We start from the raw sequence: 17,770 nt of genomic DNA, 5'->3' as shown, positions 1-17,770 counted from the left end.
GCGTCCTGCGGGTTTATCTCTGCAACCACAATGTACAACTTCCGCAACTGTGTGTGTTTCTTTGATGCTGGTTGGTGTCCAGATCAGAATTAAATGGTGGTTGGACTGTTTTCTCTCATTTCTGGACCCAAATTTGGAGGGAGGGCCATAACTCGTTAGTCATCCGTTTTGGAAAACTGCAGCACAGCACGTTGGTGCAGTTGTTGCGCATTACTCATCCAAAATTTTCCAAGAATCTAAGGAGGGCCAAGTCTGCCGTCTATCACGCCTGCCCATAAGATGTTCACAATTGGTCGCGGAGGAAGTTGAAAGGAGGATGACTTTGGCATGGTCAATTTTACAATTCCGATTGTAATTTACTACTCTAGATTGTTTGGGCGTGAACATTGCAGACTCTCTTAGCACTTCCGCTACACAGACAAGATCATTCACAATACTGTTGCTGAGAGATGACGAACGATGGCTGTCGGCTGCGAAATGCGTGCTGTAAGTAAGGTACTAAGATGAGGTAAAAACTTTAAAATTTGGAGGAATTTGGATAAATAAAGTACAAGAACTAAAATCAATCATATGCAATAACCAGAATTCGCTACTTAAAATTGGTCATCACCCAATTTGGAGGAAGTTGCTGAGGAACATCCAAATAAAATTCTCGCAATTATGGAGCTACGCGTGAATGTAATGCGCACAGGCCACAGCTGACAATGGCCTAACCCCGTATTTATTTGATGCCGAGCAGCAAACATGTCTGTGTAGAGATCATGTGGCAACTTACTTGCGTCGCTCTCTTTGCAACCTGAAACCGAACTATCATGTGCTGCAAAAAATGCACAAGCAAGTGTTTGATCTAAATTTCTCCCTAGTCTCCTACCCTATTGCAGCACTATGTAGATTCAAATGCTAGAGAGAGCTGCAGCTGCAGAGTAGCTTTCCGAGTTTCGACCCCATCCATATCATATGCTAAGGATTTTGGACCCTTTTTCCAATTAATCCTACCACTTGTGTCCATACATTTCTTCTGCTCTTTTTCCCTTCTTTTGGGTTGGGAATGAGTTGCTTAATCTCTCATGGCCTTTGACATAGACTGCGTGATTTCTTTCATGCTTTTCCTTATCTGAAGTACACAGCACTGCTTGAATGGAATGGGTCTGTACATCCAACTAATCCAGGCTTGGATAGAAATATCCCAACTCTAAACTCTGATTCTGGTAGGATTCTTTGGATGTTTTTTAACTTTTGAGAAAATTCTTGAAGCGACACTACTACTGTCTAGTTTCGACAATTGATTTTTACTGGACAGAACGGTTTATATGCGATCAAGCCTGCATTTATCATTCATGTGGGCGTGAATTGATAAAAACTAGCAATTGAATCCAAGCACTAGTTTAATTTTTGGTCGTTAAATATGATTCAATAGTACCCGAGTGAAACATCCGGCTGCAGAGCCATCTGGGGTGCAGCGTCTCATTGGGTGCTCCTCCGACGTAGGAAAAGATAAATCATTGAGAGGGTCCCCGATCTTTCATTATCGTAGGATGATCCGGGTGCTCCTATATTCTGATGATCATTAGGCAATCTTTGCAATTTTGATCACCTTAACCTCCATTTGCATGCAACTATATGCAAGGCCTTTCTTGGGTGCCATTTGGTCCTCTACACTGATTCTCCACCAACAGTCAAAAAGTTATTGGGGTGCAGGCTGCATCGAACTTTTTATTGTCGAAATTAGTGGGTGAGTAAATAAGGACGAACTACTAAAATCTAAGAAATGATTTGCTGAGAAAAAAAAAAATCGTACCTGTGGCTTTACTTTAAGAATTAATCTTATATCCAGGGACGGAGCCAGAAATTTATTTTTGGGGGGCTGAAGTGTATTAAAAAAATTTTTTTGTGACAAAATAAATATATTTAATAAGTAAAATTTAGAATCAATAATTATAAAAATAATAAAAACATATAATTATACATACCCAAAAATTTGTTATTGATTAACACTTGAAGTATTGGTAGTTGTTGCACTCGAATAACGAAGAGGAGGCAATTGCATTCTGCGAGTCTTCATCCGTTGAAAACGCTGCAATATTTGCTCATTTTCAATTGTTGCAAAAATATCCTTCTCGATGTATACAACCAGACAGTCATTCATCCACTCGTCTCCCATTTTGTTGCGCAAATCAGTCTTGACAATAAAGCCATATGTTCCCTTGCTAGCACATCCATACATTGCCCGATCAAGTTAAGGTGGTCATAAGAAAAATTACATGATAATGATATGCATCATCACCTGCATAATCAGTCAGTATGTACTAATCTTTTTTATTTTTATTCCTATTTTGTTGGGGGTGCTCAAAAAGGTTATGCAATAATAGTAAATACCTTATTTTGCCCATTTTATTCAATTTCATTGATACGCACGACGGATCTTTTGTGCTACTTTCTGTTTCACTTTTTATCATATTATTTTTTTCTCCTTCATAACATCACATTTTAATTCTTTTTTATTTCCTTAAAATCTAATAACTATTAATTAAATAATACAAAATTTAACACATTTCTATATGTAAATGGCTTAACCGGACGAAGATAATAGATGAAAATGTCTCTGGGTAAGATACCGTATTAAATCTAGGACCTTTTAATCAGTGAGCTAAAGGCAGACATTAGACGAATGGGGAAGATGAGGCATCTAAGCTAGGCTAAATGATCAAATCGAATTGGGTAAAAAAAAAAAATCAAGTGAACAAAATAAAAAAATTTTTCAAAACGTTCAGCGGGTATTAGTATAGTTTGCCCAATTTAGTAAGTCTCCTAACTGGGCCGTTGGCAAGGAGCCCAAACGCCCAAGGGGTCCCTGTGTTATTTACGATGGTTTTCTTGGTCTCAGGACATATAAAAAAAAAAAATTCTTGAATCTTGAACCTATATATAGGGGGTTTTCCGGCGGCTTGGGGGGGGGCTTAAGCCCCCACCAGCCCCCCCTTAAATCCGTGCCTGCTTATATCTATAAACTAACAGCACGTATATACTTTTACCATTGAATGCATGACATATAATTCGAATTTGAATTTAAAATTCAAATTTTGCAGATGTACAGTGAATCAAATCGTAATAACAATGAGTGTGTTTGGATTGTAAGTTATTTGAAATATTTTTACTGTAGCACTTTTTGTGATGTGATGTATGTGAGATAAAAAGGTAATTGGGAAGATAAAAAGGTGTATTGAAAATTGTAATGGTGATGTCAGCAAATATATTTGGCCAAATAATTGGCTGTCCAAACACACTCAATGTATACACTATCAATCAGTATATACAAAATTTATTCTTATTTCAATGCCCAATTTTCTTCATGAGATATATTGCATAATTGGGTTAGCTGGATGGAGTAGATGAGTCAATAATAATTCTCTTAAAATAAGATGATTGAAATTGAAACGCGAATTCCATGGCGTTGACCTATCCAATCCAACTCAGAGGCATGCATTTAAGTCTTGGTCTTCCTTATTCATGGAATGAACTGCTCCTTTGATTACGGGGTGGATGACAAGAAAATGAGAATTCGGTGGCAAACCGGGAATCAGCATTACTTTCCTTCCTTCATGTTGACATTGTGGGAGTATTTTGTTGACAACTTTTTTCATGAACCCTTTTTCACGTACGAGCCTTCGGCATTTGGCCAATGGATTCCATTTTTAAGGACATTCCCACCTCTCGTCCTCTGATTAGTAGGTCATGGAGGATATCCACGCTCATCAGTTTCTGATTAAAATTAAATGCCTGAAAAGGCAAATATAATACACTACTCTCCTTTTTGACTTAGCGCGATAATTGCAAACCAAATCCGCGCTTGAAAAGAAAAACTAAAAGATGCTCCAATTCTTAAATGCCGGGACAACAAGAACATGAGATTATCCACCCAAAAACGTCTAAATATTTTTAACCATACATCTCACATAGTCGTGTGTTGGTGATTTTGGGTAATTTTCTCCATAAACATCCATCTCACTATAAAGTTGCGGCAAAATCATAAAAATACTTTCTCATATATCAGGTTTGTGCCTTTTATGTCTCTCACATGTGAAATGGTGATTTTTCATTCCTTATATATTGGTTTTGTAATTTTTACATCCCTCGCATGTGAAATGTTGTTTTTTGGCACGTGACTCTTTTTTTTTTTGCGACAAGAATGTTGCTAAAAACGAGTCAAGAGACTAAAAATATGAGAGATGATTCATCATTTTATATGTAAGGGACATAGAATATACAAAATCAATATGTTTTTTTTTTTTATCAGAGACCACGTGTGATATCCTGAATCACCAGACTAATCCACACGTGTCCTACACTAACCTGCCCAAGCCGTATGGGGGTTGTTTCACTGGGAATTCGATCAATTGCAGTGGTACTCACCTAACTAGGCTACTGCCACCGTATCAAAGCCCCGGGGCTGTACAAAATCAATACGTGAGAAACGAAAAATTATCATTTCATATGTAAGAAACGCGGAAGATACAAAGCCCGTATGCGAAGGACTATTTATATGATTTTCTCTAAAGTTGAAAATAAGACAAATTGATGGAGTAATTTACTTGGTAAATATGGCAACAATCATCCGGTGAATTTCTGGAGTATCCCATGCACCGACAATGAAATTTTGTCCCGATTTAGATCTCCATTCTGCTTTCCATTGTTCCCAAATGCAGATGTGGATTATTGTAAACATGCATGGAAGAACCAGCATTCACCGTTCTACTTCAAAGTTTGTTTTAACCTTTTAAGAGAAATCCTGCGTGAGTATTGACCTCTTCCATTCGAACTACGTATGTAGCTGTTGCCAGAACCCAACAAAGAATTCACTTTCAATGGCAAATTAACTACTTATGTTTGTACAGCAACAATATTACCAATATATTGGTCCCAAGCAACTGGCGAAATTAAATGTCAAGCTTGTCAGCTTTCGATGTGTTGTCCCTCTCCCCTCTCCTCTGGGCTCTAAATAAGTCACACCCCTCCAAAGTCCAAACTCCTATTTATTCCCGTCCGATACTCTCGTCCCTCTTCACTTCCTCACAACTACTTCGAGCTTACTCTCAAGCTCCTCCCTCAAGCCGGTAAGTAATTCTCCCTCAAGCCCCTCCATATATAGCAGTATTGATGTGCCACCACAAGTTCTAGGAATACTGATTGTACTAGTTGCCTTTTGCATCCGTGAAGCAGTAAAAATGCAGCTCCTTGGAGGACTACTCTTCATAGTTGGGCTACTCTCAGTTGTATCATCTGCTCATGGGTATTATGGTGGTTGGATGAATGCTCATGCAACCTTCTACGGTGGGGGTGATGCTTCTGGAACAATGGGTACGTACGTTTAAAAATTAGCCTTGGTACTGCAACGTGCGTGAAGTTCTTCTTTCTTTTTTCTAATACAATTGAATAGAACGTTGTGATTGAAGGGTAGTTTGGTTACTTGTTGGTTGCAGGAGGGGCTTGCGGATATGGGAATCTGTACAGCCAGGGTTACGGGACCGCTACAACTGCACTGAGCACGGCTCTTTTCAACAATGGATTAAGCTGTGGATCCTGCTATCAGATTGTGTGCGCCAATGCACCCCAATGGTGCCTCAGGGGAAGTATCATGGTGACCGCCACCAACTTCTGCCCGCCAGGGGGATGGTGCGACCCTCCCAATCATCACTTTGACCTCTCCGAACCGGCTTTCCTTCGCATTGCCCAATACAGAGCCGGGATCGTTCCAGTTGTTTACAGAAGGTAAAAAGTTTACCACCGTTACTCAGTGCATTGTGCTCATCTTATCAGTCTGACAAGCATTAATCGCTCTTGTTTATACGTTGTAGGGTACCCTGCAGAAGAAGGGGTGGAATTCGGTTCACCATAAATGGGCATTCCTACTTCAACCTGGTTCTCGTTACCAATGTTGGGGGTGCAGGGGATGTACAAGCTGTGTACATTAAGGGATCAAGAACCCGGTGGCAACAAATGTCGAGGAACTGGGGCCAAAATTGGCAGAGCAACAGCTACCTGAACGGACAAAGCCTGTCTTTCAAGGTCACCACTAGTGATGGTCGAAGTGTAGTTTCTTACAACGTTGCGCCTCCAAGTTGGTCCTTCGGCCAGACCTATAGCGGCCGCCAGTTCTACTAATCAAAACTTCAATGCCCTGCCACAACTTATCCAATTTAAACACTGCTATGGTACTACACGGTAGCTTTGCATTCATATAGTTTTATTGCTGTAAAAATTAGATTGGGTAATTATTTGGGATCGATGACTTAATTAATTATGAGCCAATTTTTGGGGAAAAAGGGGGGCCCTTGAGGCTTAAGTCTGGTCCCTTTTTTTTTCTTTGTTTTTGGATTGTTTTCGGAGGGTGATTTATGTATGGAAAGAGATGAGGGAGGGAAATTGAGGGTGGTTAAGTAATTATAAATAATGGGCAGTTGGTTGTAATCTTTTACAGTTTTCATTAAGAGGTGAGACATTCATTATGCAATACTTATTTGCTTGTATGAAATATAATCTGCTTTTCTTTTAAGTCATAATAACTTCTGTGGGCGATGATGATTCATTGGTTCGAGCAGCAAATTCTTGATAACATCCATTTGCCTATGTAACCATGCATGTCAAATTTAACAATTTGAAGTTTCTTCACTTTCTTTTTTCAGCTTTACTGCTTATCGAATGTGATGATATTACATCCAGTTTGAGCCACTACATGCGAACCCAACTTCCAGGTCTGACGCCACATAAACAACAAATATACTAAGCAACACAATGAAACTACGAATCCAAAGTCAAAAACTACACAAATTAGTTATGAGGACTTCATTTCTCGGAAAACCAAGGGTCCGTTTGGATTCTTGTTTTTTGGCTTGTTTTTTAAAAACTGTTTTTCACAATCCAAATGTTACAGTAAATGTGTATTTCAAAAACAACTCAAAAAACACCATATCCAAACAATATAGCAAAAACAACTCCAAATACATATTTAATATGTTTATTTCAATTTATATATTTCAATTATGTATAGGATGTATATATATTATATTAATTTAAATATATTTATTTATACATATTATAAATATTTTATTTTATATAAAATATATTTTTATATATTTATATAAATATTATATATTATATAAATTATATAAATTATAAATGTGTTATTATACATTTATATAAATGTTATATATTACATATATTTAATATATACATAATATATATTATATATATTGAACATTTATAAAAATGTACATTTAAACATAATATATATATTTATGTATATTTATAATATACACTTATATTATGTATTATATATAATATAATACATTTATACATTTATATTAATATACATAATATTAATTATAAATTTATACATAATATTAATAAATTTATACATTTATATTTATTACATTAATACATTTATGCATAGTATTAATATATATTTATAATATATTAATTTATACATTTATATAATATTCATTTATAATTTATACACATTTATAATAATATACATTTATACATTTATAAATATATTTATATTATGTATTATATATAATATAATACACTTATAATACATTTATATATTTATTTATAAATATAATATATAATAAATAAATATAATACACTTATTTATTTATATATAAAATATAAATTTATTTATAAATATAATACACTTATTTATTTATAAATAATATATAAATATATTTATTTATAAATATTTATAATTGTATTATAAATGCATAAATGTATATAAATATAAAAACATAAAAATTATAAATTATAAATTATAATATACATTTATAGAATATTCATTTATAATTTATACACATTTATAATAATATACATTTATACATTTATAAATATATTTATGTTATGTATTATATATAATATAATACACTTATAATACATTTATATATTTATTTATAAATATAATATATAATAAATAAATATAATACACTAAAATATGTTTTAAAAATACATCTAAAAATAATCCATAAAACATCTACAGTAAAAGTTTTTTATATAATTTTTGAAAAACAACCCCAAAAACAACTAATCCAAACGGACTTGTATTTGAAAAACGAAATGTTACAGTGCTGTTTTTTAAAAACAACCCCAAAAATAGCTAATCCAAACGAACCCCAAAGCGAGTGAATTAGTGTATTTACTATAGAGGGACACGCAACTGAGGGCTGTACTGTACAGCTTGCTTTTACATATAGGATTCGTTTGGCTCACGGAATGACATAGGATTGCGTTACTAATACTATATTCCAATGTGATCCCATGTTTTGTTGCTATTTATGTATGGAATGATACATCCCATGTAACCGAATTAAATCCCTTGTATCGGGGATAAAATAATCCCCTTGAGGAGAGATTGTACGAGTTATCCAAAGATGAGTGAGAGGTGGGCTAATGACAATTGTGACTTATTTTCCCCTGCTGGAGAATGATGATTTATTCTAACAACTATATAAACCTACTCTCTTGCTAAAACATTATCCAAATTTTGGACTAATTTGCCTCCATTAATCACATAACAAAATTTTGGATGAATTAGTCCATAATAATTTAAAAATTTTTTAAATTTAATTTTGGAATAATTTGTCCATATCAATGATATACTATAATTTTGGATTGATTGTTCCATACGATTAACAAAACTAACTTTTTACTCGATTGACCATATTAATAAAACAACTAAGACAAATTTGCCCCTACCCACAAAAAAATGTTCATTGAACTAATTTGTCCATTTTAATGAAATCACTAATTTTTTTTACTAATTTACCCCTATTGTTAATAAATTAAATTTTTAACTAATTTGGCCCTACTAAAATTTTAAACTGATTTACCCTACTAAAAGTAAACATAGATTTTGTACTATTTTACCCCTACTAGTTAATTAGTAAACAATTGGACATGTAAATTGAGACTTGTGAACCCATTTAATAAGGTCGAACTCGATCCAAAACAAAAACTTATATGTCGATTCGAGTTCAAAGCACACAAAGCTCACATATGTATGTTATTCACTAATATCAAGCTCGTGTTCAAATCAATTATTATATATATTTTTATGCATATGTGTGTATGTGTGTGTATATTTACAAGCTAGGTTTAGGCTTACTAAAAGCTGAACACTTCTAATTGTAGGTTTGCTAAAAAAAAAGGGCATTTTGGTCTTTAAATAAGTAATTCAACCTCATCATATATCCAACCAAACACAGGATAAGGTTGTTTACTAAAACATCCCATCTAATATAAAGACTACTAAATACTGAACAACAAAATTACTCATCCGAAAATGATTCAATCCAAGATGAATAATTCGAGAATAAGTAATCCTCTCTCATCTAGTCTGTGAACCAAACACACCCATAGTTTGTAGAAAACATATAATTTGTTTTATGAAGAAGCAGCTTTTACTCATGGTAGAAAAAATCGGTTTAAATGTAAAAATTGGTAAAAAATTTACATATATAAAGCCGTCAAATTAGGAGGGAAAAGGTCATCTTTTCAAAAAAAAAATGTTGCAAAGGACATATCCAACAATAAATGTGTTACCAAATATTTGGTGGTCCTAAATTGAGGGACAAAAGCATGTGACAGTGGAACTTAGATCCTCGTTTATGATCAGCCCAACTAATCAACTGTCCTGGAGTTGGCCATCAAGTGAAGTCTAAGATGCAACTTGGTTAGAGTTCGAGCGTATAATGGTGCACTCCTTTGATTTAGAGGTGGATCCTCCGCCTCTTATAATCCCCTGATCCAATTGAAACCTCCTCTAACATAGATTAGAGTAGGAGTAAAATTAGGAATTGTCGATTGACTAAAATAAATAAAGATCAGACCAACTCTTGCTCTAATTTTTTAGGTTTTTTTTTGTTTGATAATAGCAGTAGGTGCGGCGGAACCTTAACATTTGGAGAATGCAGTAACGTCCTTTGTAGGTCCATATTTATGGATGGCAGGACCAATAATTGGTGTTTTCAAATGTGGGGGAAGATGTCATTGTCTTCCTATTTAACTCTGTCGGCAGGCTGTGTGTGCGGATGTTGTCGATGGGTTTGGGTCACATGTTACTGGAACCCCAGTACGATAGCTTTCAATTTTTTCTGTTTTTTTTTTTTTAAGGATAGCTTTCAACAGGTTTGAAGGAAGGTTACTACTTGTCAGCTTATTCCATGATTTTTTTCACTCTTACTAGAGACTCCGGAGCAATTTATTGGTTTTAAAAAGGGATTAAAAACCTAATTGTCAAGTGAAAACAAGTGCAAAAAAAAAAGAAATCGTGAAAGATTTTCACAAGCACATTAAGCTTTTTTTTTTTTTTTTTTAAGTTGAAGCTTTTGAACCCATGAACCCCTACTTATAATCTCTCTCCCCATATTAAGATAGAATGTTTTGTCTTTCATTCGTGGCTTTTATCTAAGTAAAATTGTTTTAGTTCTTCTTAAATCGAGTCTATATAACATTTATTTTAGAACGATACTTCTTAATTTAGTTTGTTTAATATCTTGCACTCAAAAATAAATTTCCCTTTTTTTTTTTTTGGTGTCAAACTTCAAAGCCTGAATGCCATTTTGGAATATGAAGAAGCATGAACTAAATTGGTGCGGAACAGTAGCTAGGCTGACAAAAAGCAAGTAGGGCTGCAAACGAGCCGAATCAAGTCGAGTTTTGAGCTAATTGAGTCGAGTCTCGATTAAATTTTACCAAACTCGAGCTCGACGAGCCGGCAATTTTCGAGCTCGAGCTCGACTCGAATTAATTCGAGCCAAGCTCGAGTTCGAAAAAAATAAAAAAATAATTATTTTATTTTTTAAAAAATAAATAAAATAATATATTTTTAATAAATAATAAAAATATTAAGGATATATATGTAATTTTACTATTAAAATAAAAAATAAAATATATATATACTTAAAAATAAAAAATATATATACTTAAAATAAAAAAATAAAAAATATTATATATATACTCGAGCTCGCGAACCGGCTCACGAGCTAACGAACTTAATATTTTGAGCTCAATTTCGACTCGAGCCAGCTCGAGTTCGACTCGAGCTTGACGAGCGGCTCGATTTGTTTGCAACCCTAAAAGCAAGTCCTCTAGTTTTTTCTTCTGTTCAATTTGGAGATTGACGAGTTAAATATAAAAAAATAATAATATCTATACAACAATAAAACGAAAGAGGAGGCAATTGAGGTAGACATTTTTTGAACTTTCAATTTTGTCCTTAAAAAAATAATTTTTATCCTTATCATCTAATCACGTTTGCTAATACAATCTACCATAACTCTTTTAGATATTGTAACTACCAAATTAACTATAACTATATTTTAAAAAATAACTAATAAATTACAATTTTTTTCACGAAGAATTTATATGAAATTTAATTTTGTAAAAACAAAATTAATATATTCATGAAAGCTAATACTTCTAAACTGCATACACATTGTGTGTGCACTTAATACTACTAGTACTAGTGTGAATACCCGTGCTACGCACGGTGCTGATAATATTGAAAAAAATAAAATGGTGAACAACTAAAGGTAAAAAAATTGAACCAACAAAATTTAAATGTAATATCTGTTTAACAATAGTTTGAAATATAATAGAATGTGTATATCATTCAAGAACTGTCTTTTTTCGAAAGATGGATCCTGAAAAAAAAATTAAAATTTATATTAAAAAAGGGAATGATATATTTCTACAAATGAATGCAATTGAATGTTGTTAAAATGAAATACTTACAAATACTAAGCATTCGATTTGATAATCTTTCTTGAAGGTGTGAACACTCTTCACACCAATCCACTTTTAGTACGAAAGCCAAAATTGATGATTTAATTAACTATGTTGAATTTTGTGGAGTGTGTACTACAAATGAAAATGCACGATCTTTGACGATATAAAAAACTGTATATTTACCATGATCACGCAAAAGTTTTGGTGATGCGGATGGCTGTCGAACTTGAAGAGAGGCAATATTTTCATTTCTTTGATCTAGAAAAATATATATATTAAATAAAAAATAAATAATTTTTGTATTTATTTTATGTGTAGTAAGTGATACATTGTATGAGAATTGTTAACAAAAAAAATACAATAGTTAATATAGAAGTAGCATCAATAAAATTTAATACAATTGTGTTGTAATCAAATGAAAATTACGCACCAATAGAATTGTTATTAGCACTCATAGTTAATGAAGTAATCCCTATATAAATATATTTTGGTATATGTAGACCCCCCAAATCCCACAAAACCAATCACCACTTATTGAAAACAAACCAATAAATGCACTAAAATGCCTCCCATCTATACCTCAAATTGCATTTTAACCCATGAATTTTGTGCGAAATTATCCCTCTAATTGCTTTTGTCCTTTTCGATTTTTTCACATGTCGCTAACTGCTTCATTCCCTCTTGTAACAGCCCCACCTTCCCCTAAGGCGAACCAAAGGGGTTAGCGGACTGCCTGCCCAACTCTCGCCAGGACTAACGGTACAGTTCACGTCGATCTAATACGTTCCGAAACATACCCACGCGCGTAAACAAGTCAAAATCACAAATAAAAAAAATAATGAAAATCGAAACCGATGAAGAACAGTACCGGCCACATCAGAATCCAGATACTAGGCCGAAAGTAGCCAAAATTTTTCTTTTGCCGTTTGAAATACGAGTTGATCCGAAATTCAACCAAATATCAACCAAACATACACACATTGAAATGTAACATTTTCAAACCAAAGCGGCATATCAAACCATTCATTACGAATATACATGTTCGGTTTGCCAATCAAAAGAAAGTGAACCCAATACACATTAGGGTTTCATTCGAAGAGCTATTCAAAAGATACATTTACATGAGTTCAACTTGCTAGTACAACCTTTCCAAAAGTGATCATTTTCCTGTAAGGAAAACAAATGAAACGGAGTGAGCTAAAACTCAGTGAGTTACTACCACAATAGCATCTAAGATCACATAAGCATAACCATTCAATTCAAGTATGCAAATAAGAAGTAAATCAAATCAGTGAAAGGATACGGACGGCTCTCAAGAGCCCATTTCCACGCTTACATTCTTGATCCAATCTCATTGACTCTCCGTCAACGTTTATGAGTACCAACCGTAGACCTCACTTCACTCCATTCCTTCCACCAAACATACCCCAACCGGGCCCGCACTCCATTTCAGTAGTTTTTGGTAATACTCGAGTATACCGGAATCAAGAGTCTCATTACTACAAGGTTCCCCAGTACAGTCCCCGTGGCATGACAATTTTCACGACCAAACCCTCGCCGGCTCGATCCAATTGACTACTAAACGGGGTTGAACTCAGTAATACAGTAAAGCCGCTGGTTACTCGTCCAAACGACACCAAATCAGTTTCCATGCATGGAATTCAGTATCTCATATAACAATTGCAGTATTTCAGTAAAACAGTAAATAGCCATGAAGAAAATTACAAGGGGTGAGGGCGGTCAAGTACACCCTCACCTCAATCACTTCCAATAACCAATTAAGCCTTCAAGGCATCAAATACACATGGAACAAAGCCACATTATAACAAGTAAGTGAGTAGTATACTCACTAAGCAATTAAGTGCTATGTCATGCACTTCCGTCAGGGGAATGTCGTGAACCACCGTCACGCCCTAAAACACATAAGCAAGTACAATGAGACTCAATAACGAGTCATAAAGTAATGCCAATCACAACCCCAATAGGGTTTCATAAGCATATACAAGCATTATAGCAAACCAAAAATTCAAACAATGGCTTTAGCCTTGGCCCTGAAAATAAAACTGTTTTGTCCTTACTTTGCGGTAATGGCGTCAATTTCACTACGATTATCGGATGGGGGTGTAAGACCCACCGTTTCGAAGCTATGAAACAGGGCTACAACAATGTAGAAGGTCACTCAATCCAGTTCCTAGCTTAACTAGGTCAAAAATGCCAAATACTAAACCAGAATGACCAAAACAGGTTTGCAAATCACACAAAACTGTAATTACTATAACTCAGTCTATATAGGTCCAAATGCCGAAATTCCAAAGGCATATGGTAGCTAAGACATCCAGCTACATTTCATCAGAAGACACTAACTTCAAAATCCAAACCAATTCCAGCCAAAATAGCCAAATACCAACGCAGTTTTCGCATTCTGTCCAAAGCAGAACAGCTACAGTAATTCCAACATAACTCACTCTACACTAAGCCAAATGGCCTGAAATTTTACAGGCACCTCAAACTCATCAATACCTACAACTTTCATGTTTTGAGCAAAGTCCAATTCGGCCTCTAACCCTATGATCCAAAACCGGACAGAATTAGGGATTTATGAACCCTAACTTTCCATTTTTCCATCCAAATCCAAAATTGATTGCATTTATCAACAATTCACACCTACTAGAGTCATTTTAAACCATTACCATTCATCATACAAGGCCACAACATCAAGATCATATTAAACCAGAAAATTCATCATAAAATGGAAAATTTCACCAAATCACTCCAAATAAAGAAATAAATCACATATTCCATCACTCATGTCACCATTAAGCACAAAATAAGCATCATTAGAGGTAGTAGGGTGTTCAAGCATCACTTACCAAGAAATCAAGAGAGAGAGGGATGTTGGCCACCTTAGACCTTCAAACAAACTTCACTAAGACACTTACTAGCACTAGAAGGAAAGATTTTATGGAGTGGAACCTAGTGTAGGCTTTTGTTCTTGGAAGATTGAGTGAAATGGAAGTTTGAAAGTTGAAGAAATTTTCTTCCTTCTTGAGCTAGGAGGGCCGGCCAACATGGAGGAGAAAATGGTGATTTTAGGGCAATTTTGAGATATTTAATCCTTTGGTCAAAAAAAGTCAAGAAAGTGAATAGTAATTCTTAAATTCCAACCAATGAGAATGTGACACTTGTCACCTCATTAAATGCATTCCTATCCTTTCTTTCTTCTCTCACATCAATCATTTCACACACTCTACTTATCTATTAACACCCGATAAATTTTACACAGTATCCGGAATTTAACCTAATTGGCCGAATTTTTCCGAACTTTTCGCACTAGTGGGTCCCACGTCCAATATACATTCTTAATTTTCTAAAACTCACCAATGCTAGAAACAATCAACTAAAAACTATAATTACGCATAAAATCTACCAGAAAAATATTTCTAAACCAGAAAATGCAAAATTTATGCAATTAAGGGAACTAAAACCCTAGGAAAAATAATTAGGATTTTACGGGTTCTCACACCTCTGCTATCATTTGTATATTTAAAATCAATTTTTAATATTAAATAAAAAGGAATGTATTAGTTTATAATATGTTCATAATGTAGATAAATTATTAAATTTGGAAAAGGGCGTATGTTCTTATAGGCTTATTTTTTATTTTTTTTTTTGGGAAAATGAGTTTGTTCTTGTAGATTTTTTTTTTATTTTTTGGATACAGAATTGTTTTTCAAAGATTTTGGTTCGTAGTCCCTACTATGTTTAAACCATCTTTTAATATCCAATTCAATATTGTCTTTTAATTTGGCAGCCTCTATAATTTTTAATTTATTCTTTTAGTTTAAGTTCAGTTAGAATTCAGAATTTTTCAAATACCAAGAGAAACCAGATTTTTTTTTTAAAATCACTGTCTTGAGTCAGGTAGAGCGCCGAAATATGAGTCAGGATTATTTCTTTTATGCCAAAGTTTCCTGATATCTGGTATGATATATAATTATGTCCCTTGGATTTTTTTTCATATAGATATCGTTAGGTCTTTGGCATCACTACTAAACATTATCCAAACTTAAAAGGACGCGTTTTTTCTAATCCAGTGGATGCAAAAATATAAAAATATAAAAAATGAAGGTAATATTGTGATTCAAACTCTAAAAAGTAGGATACCATCCTTCAAGAAGTTTCATGTCTTCTTTAGCATCTCAAAAAGATGCAACATAGAACAGTTATTTGAATGCTAATAAACTCTCTTTCTACCAATTTTGAAAGGCCAACCATTAAAAGTGAAGTGAAAATTATTACAGTTAATGCAGAGAGAAAATGATAAAGAAAAGAAATGCTAGAATGCAATTTTGCCAAAAGAATTTCTGACGAAATTAAAAATTAATCCAATTTTAATAATGGGCGTATAGTGCCTTAGTTATTAGTAGTATCTGAATTGTTTTTCTCTAATTATAAACCATTTTTAATTATCAAGAAAATATATTTTTTATTTCATGCACGATCATTTTTGGAATAAAATTATGAAAATAACTATCGTAACACCTTTTTTATGTGATAAATGTGCAATAAAAAATAATTAAAAAAAATTCAATAATACAAACACATGAATTTTTATAATATACAATTTATGTTAGAAATAGTAAAACCCTCAATCATGAATCTATACCATTCGCAATTATATAAGCAATCAATACCTTATGTTAGAAATGCGATTGTGATTTTGTGTTTATACTTTATCCCACTATTAACTATCTTTGCTTTACAGTGTAACAATAAGCAAACAACCGTTCATAGGATTTCGTAAAAAATTTTCAGAAATAATGGATGATCAAAAAATCAATGCAATATCATTCATGACAAAAAGCAAAGCAAAAGCAAAACATACTTAAAAGGCAGAGGGGACTGACCTGAAAAATTAAGTTGGCAAGAATATACTTCCAATTCTCCGCAAGAAGGTTGAGTTCTGCTAAAGTCTCTGCACATAATATCTTCCACTACTGCTCATAAAAGAAACAAAATCAATACATTTACAAAATGAATAGAGAACCAAAAACAAATAAGAAAATGAGAGAGAGTGGGGGTGAGATAGTGGGATAGTGGGAATAGAGAATTTGTAGGAGTGATTATAGGATGAGTTAAGATAGTGGGATAGTGGGAGTGAGATAGTGAGAATATTGATGGGTGATAAGGTGGGTTATAACCCACTACATTTTATGTATTAAAATAAATAAAAAAATCTAGAAAAAAGAATGAGAAGTTTAGAAGTCATTGAGAGGATTTCTCCTAAAAATCCCTTCCTGAATACATATAGATATAGATATAGATTTGATAAATGCTTATCCAAGAGTTGTACTCTAGTAAGTAGTAACTTCAAAAGATCGCCGAGAGAAAATAAAACATTCTTCTCGGATTGGATTGTTTTTATGCGTCAGGCCAGCTGGGGATTGTTGAATAGTACAATGCCAAGAGCTTGCTTCACTTGTAACCACCTGGACAGCCCAAAGACCAACTTGATTTCTTTCGTTAGTGGATCATGCCCATCTTGGTGTTTCAAACCGACACAGAGAGCTCTTTAGCCCATTTAAGACTAAACTATCTTCCCTCATCATTTCGTTTCGTGCAACAAAAAAGGCCCGATTTGGAAGTTCTATCTGAATGGAAAAGAGTTGTAGCCCTAACAAATTCGACTCGTTCGTTCTGTATGATTTTTCGAAAAGAGAAATAAGTTGAGGAAACCTTGATCTAGTAATTAAGGTGAAGCAAGGCCTATTAGTTAAGGTGAATGTTTGAGAACGTAGAGTTTTTGGATTTAAATCTCCTTCCTTTTTCAAATTCCACCCTTTTTCGTTGGAAAAAAAATTAAAATGCACCGCAAGCAGAATTTTTAAAACCAAAAAAGTAAGAAAAAATATGTCCCACATGCAGAAAAAAATTTGAGATTTTTCAAACACTTTTTTTCACTACACGTTTATTTTTTCAATCATTATTTTATTTC

The 17,770-nt window shown here is 33.8% G+C and overlaps 1 protein-coding gene across 2 annotated transcripts; it reads left to right on the top strand.

Annotated features, from left to right (window-relative positions):
* The first annotated feature begins 4,977 nt into the window (after positions 1–4,977).
* LOC140010787 (expansin-A10-like) lies at positions 4,978–6,193 on the top strand. 2 transcript variants are annotated; one of them, XM_072058316.1, is made up of 4 exons: positions 4,978–5,111; positions 5,215–5,355; positions 5,478–5,766; positions 5,853–6,193. In XM_072058316.1, the coding sequence occupies exons 2-4, from the start codon at positions 5,223–5,225 to the stop codon at positions 6,157–6,159; spliced, it is 729 nt and encodes a 242-aa protein (XP_071914417.1). In that variant the 5' UTR covers positions 4,978–5,111; positions 5,215–5,222; the 3' UTR covers positions 6,160–6,193. The 2 variants fall into 2 exon arrangements, with proteins under 2 accessions (XP_071914417.1, XP_071914416.1); XM_072058315.1 differs by having other exon boundaries at positions 5,023–5,111; positions 5,218–5,355.
* The last annotated feature ends 11,577 nt before the right edge of the window (positions 6,194–17,770 follow it).

The sequence above is a fragment of the Coffea arabica genome, chromosome 7c, assembly GCF_036785885.1.
Source record: "Coffea arabica cultivar ET-39 chromosome 7c, Coffea Arabica ET-39 HiFi, whole genome shotgun sequence".
Lineage (NCBI taxonomy): Eukaryota > Viridiplantae > Streptophyta > Magnoliopsida > Gentianales > Rubiaceae > Coffea > Coffea arabica.
The sequence above is the reverse complement of the archived record's forward strand: the minus strand, read 5'-3'. Positions and strand labels throughout refer to the sequence as shown.

What these genes read in the sequence shown, in the direction of transcription:
- LOC140010787 (XM_072058316.1), top strand. Translation starts at nt 5,223, where the DNA reads ATGCAGCTCCTTGGAGGACTACTCTTCATAGTTGGGCTACTCTCAGTT. An exon ending in TGATGCTTCTGGAACAATGG is followed by an intron (nt 5,356 to 5,477) that starts GTACGTACGTTT and finishes TGTTGGTTGCAG; the next exon opens with GAGGGGCTTGCGGATATGGG. An exon ending in GTTCCAGTTGTTTACAGAAG is followed by an intron (nt 5,767 to 5,852) that starts GTAAAAAGTTTA and finishes TATACGTTGTAG; the next exon opens with GGTACCCTGCAGAAGAAGGG.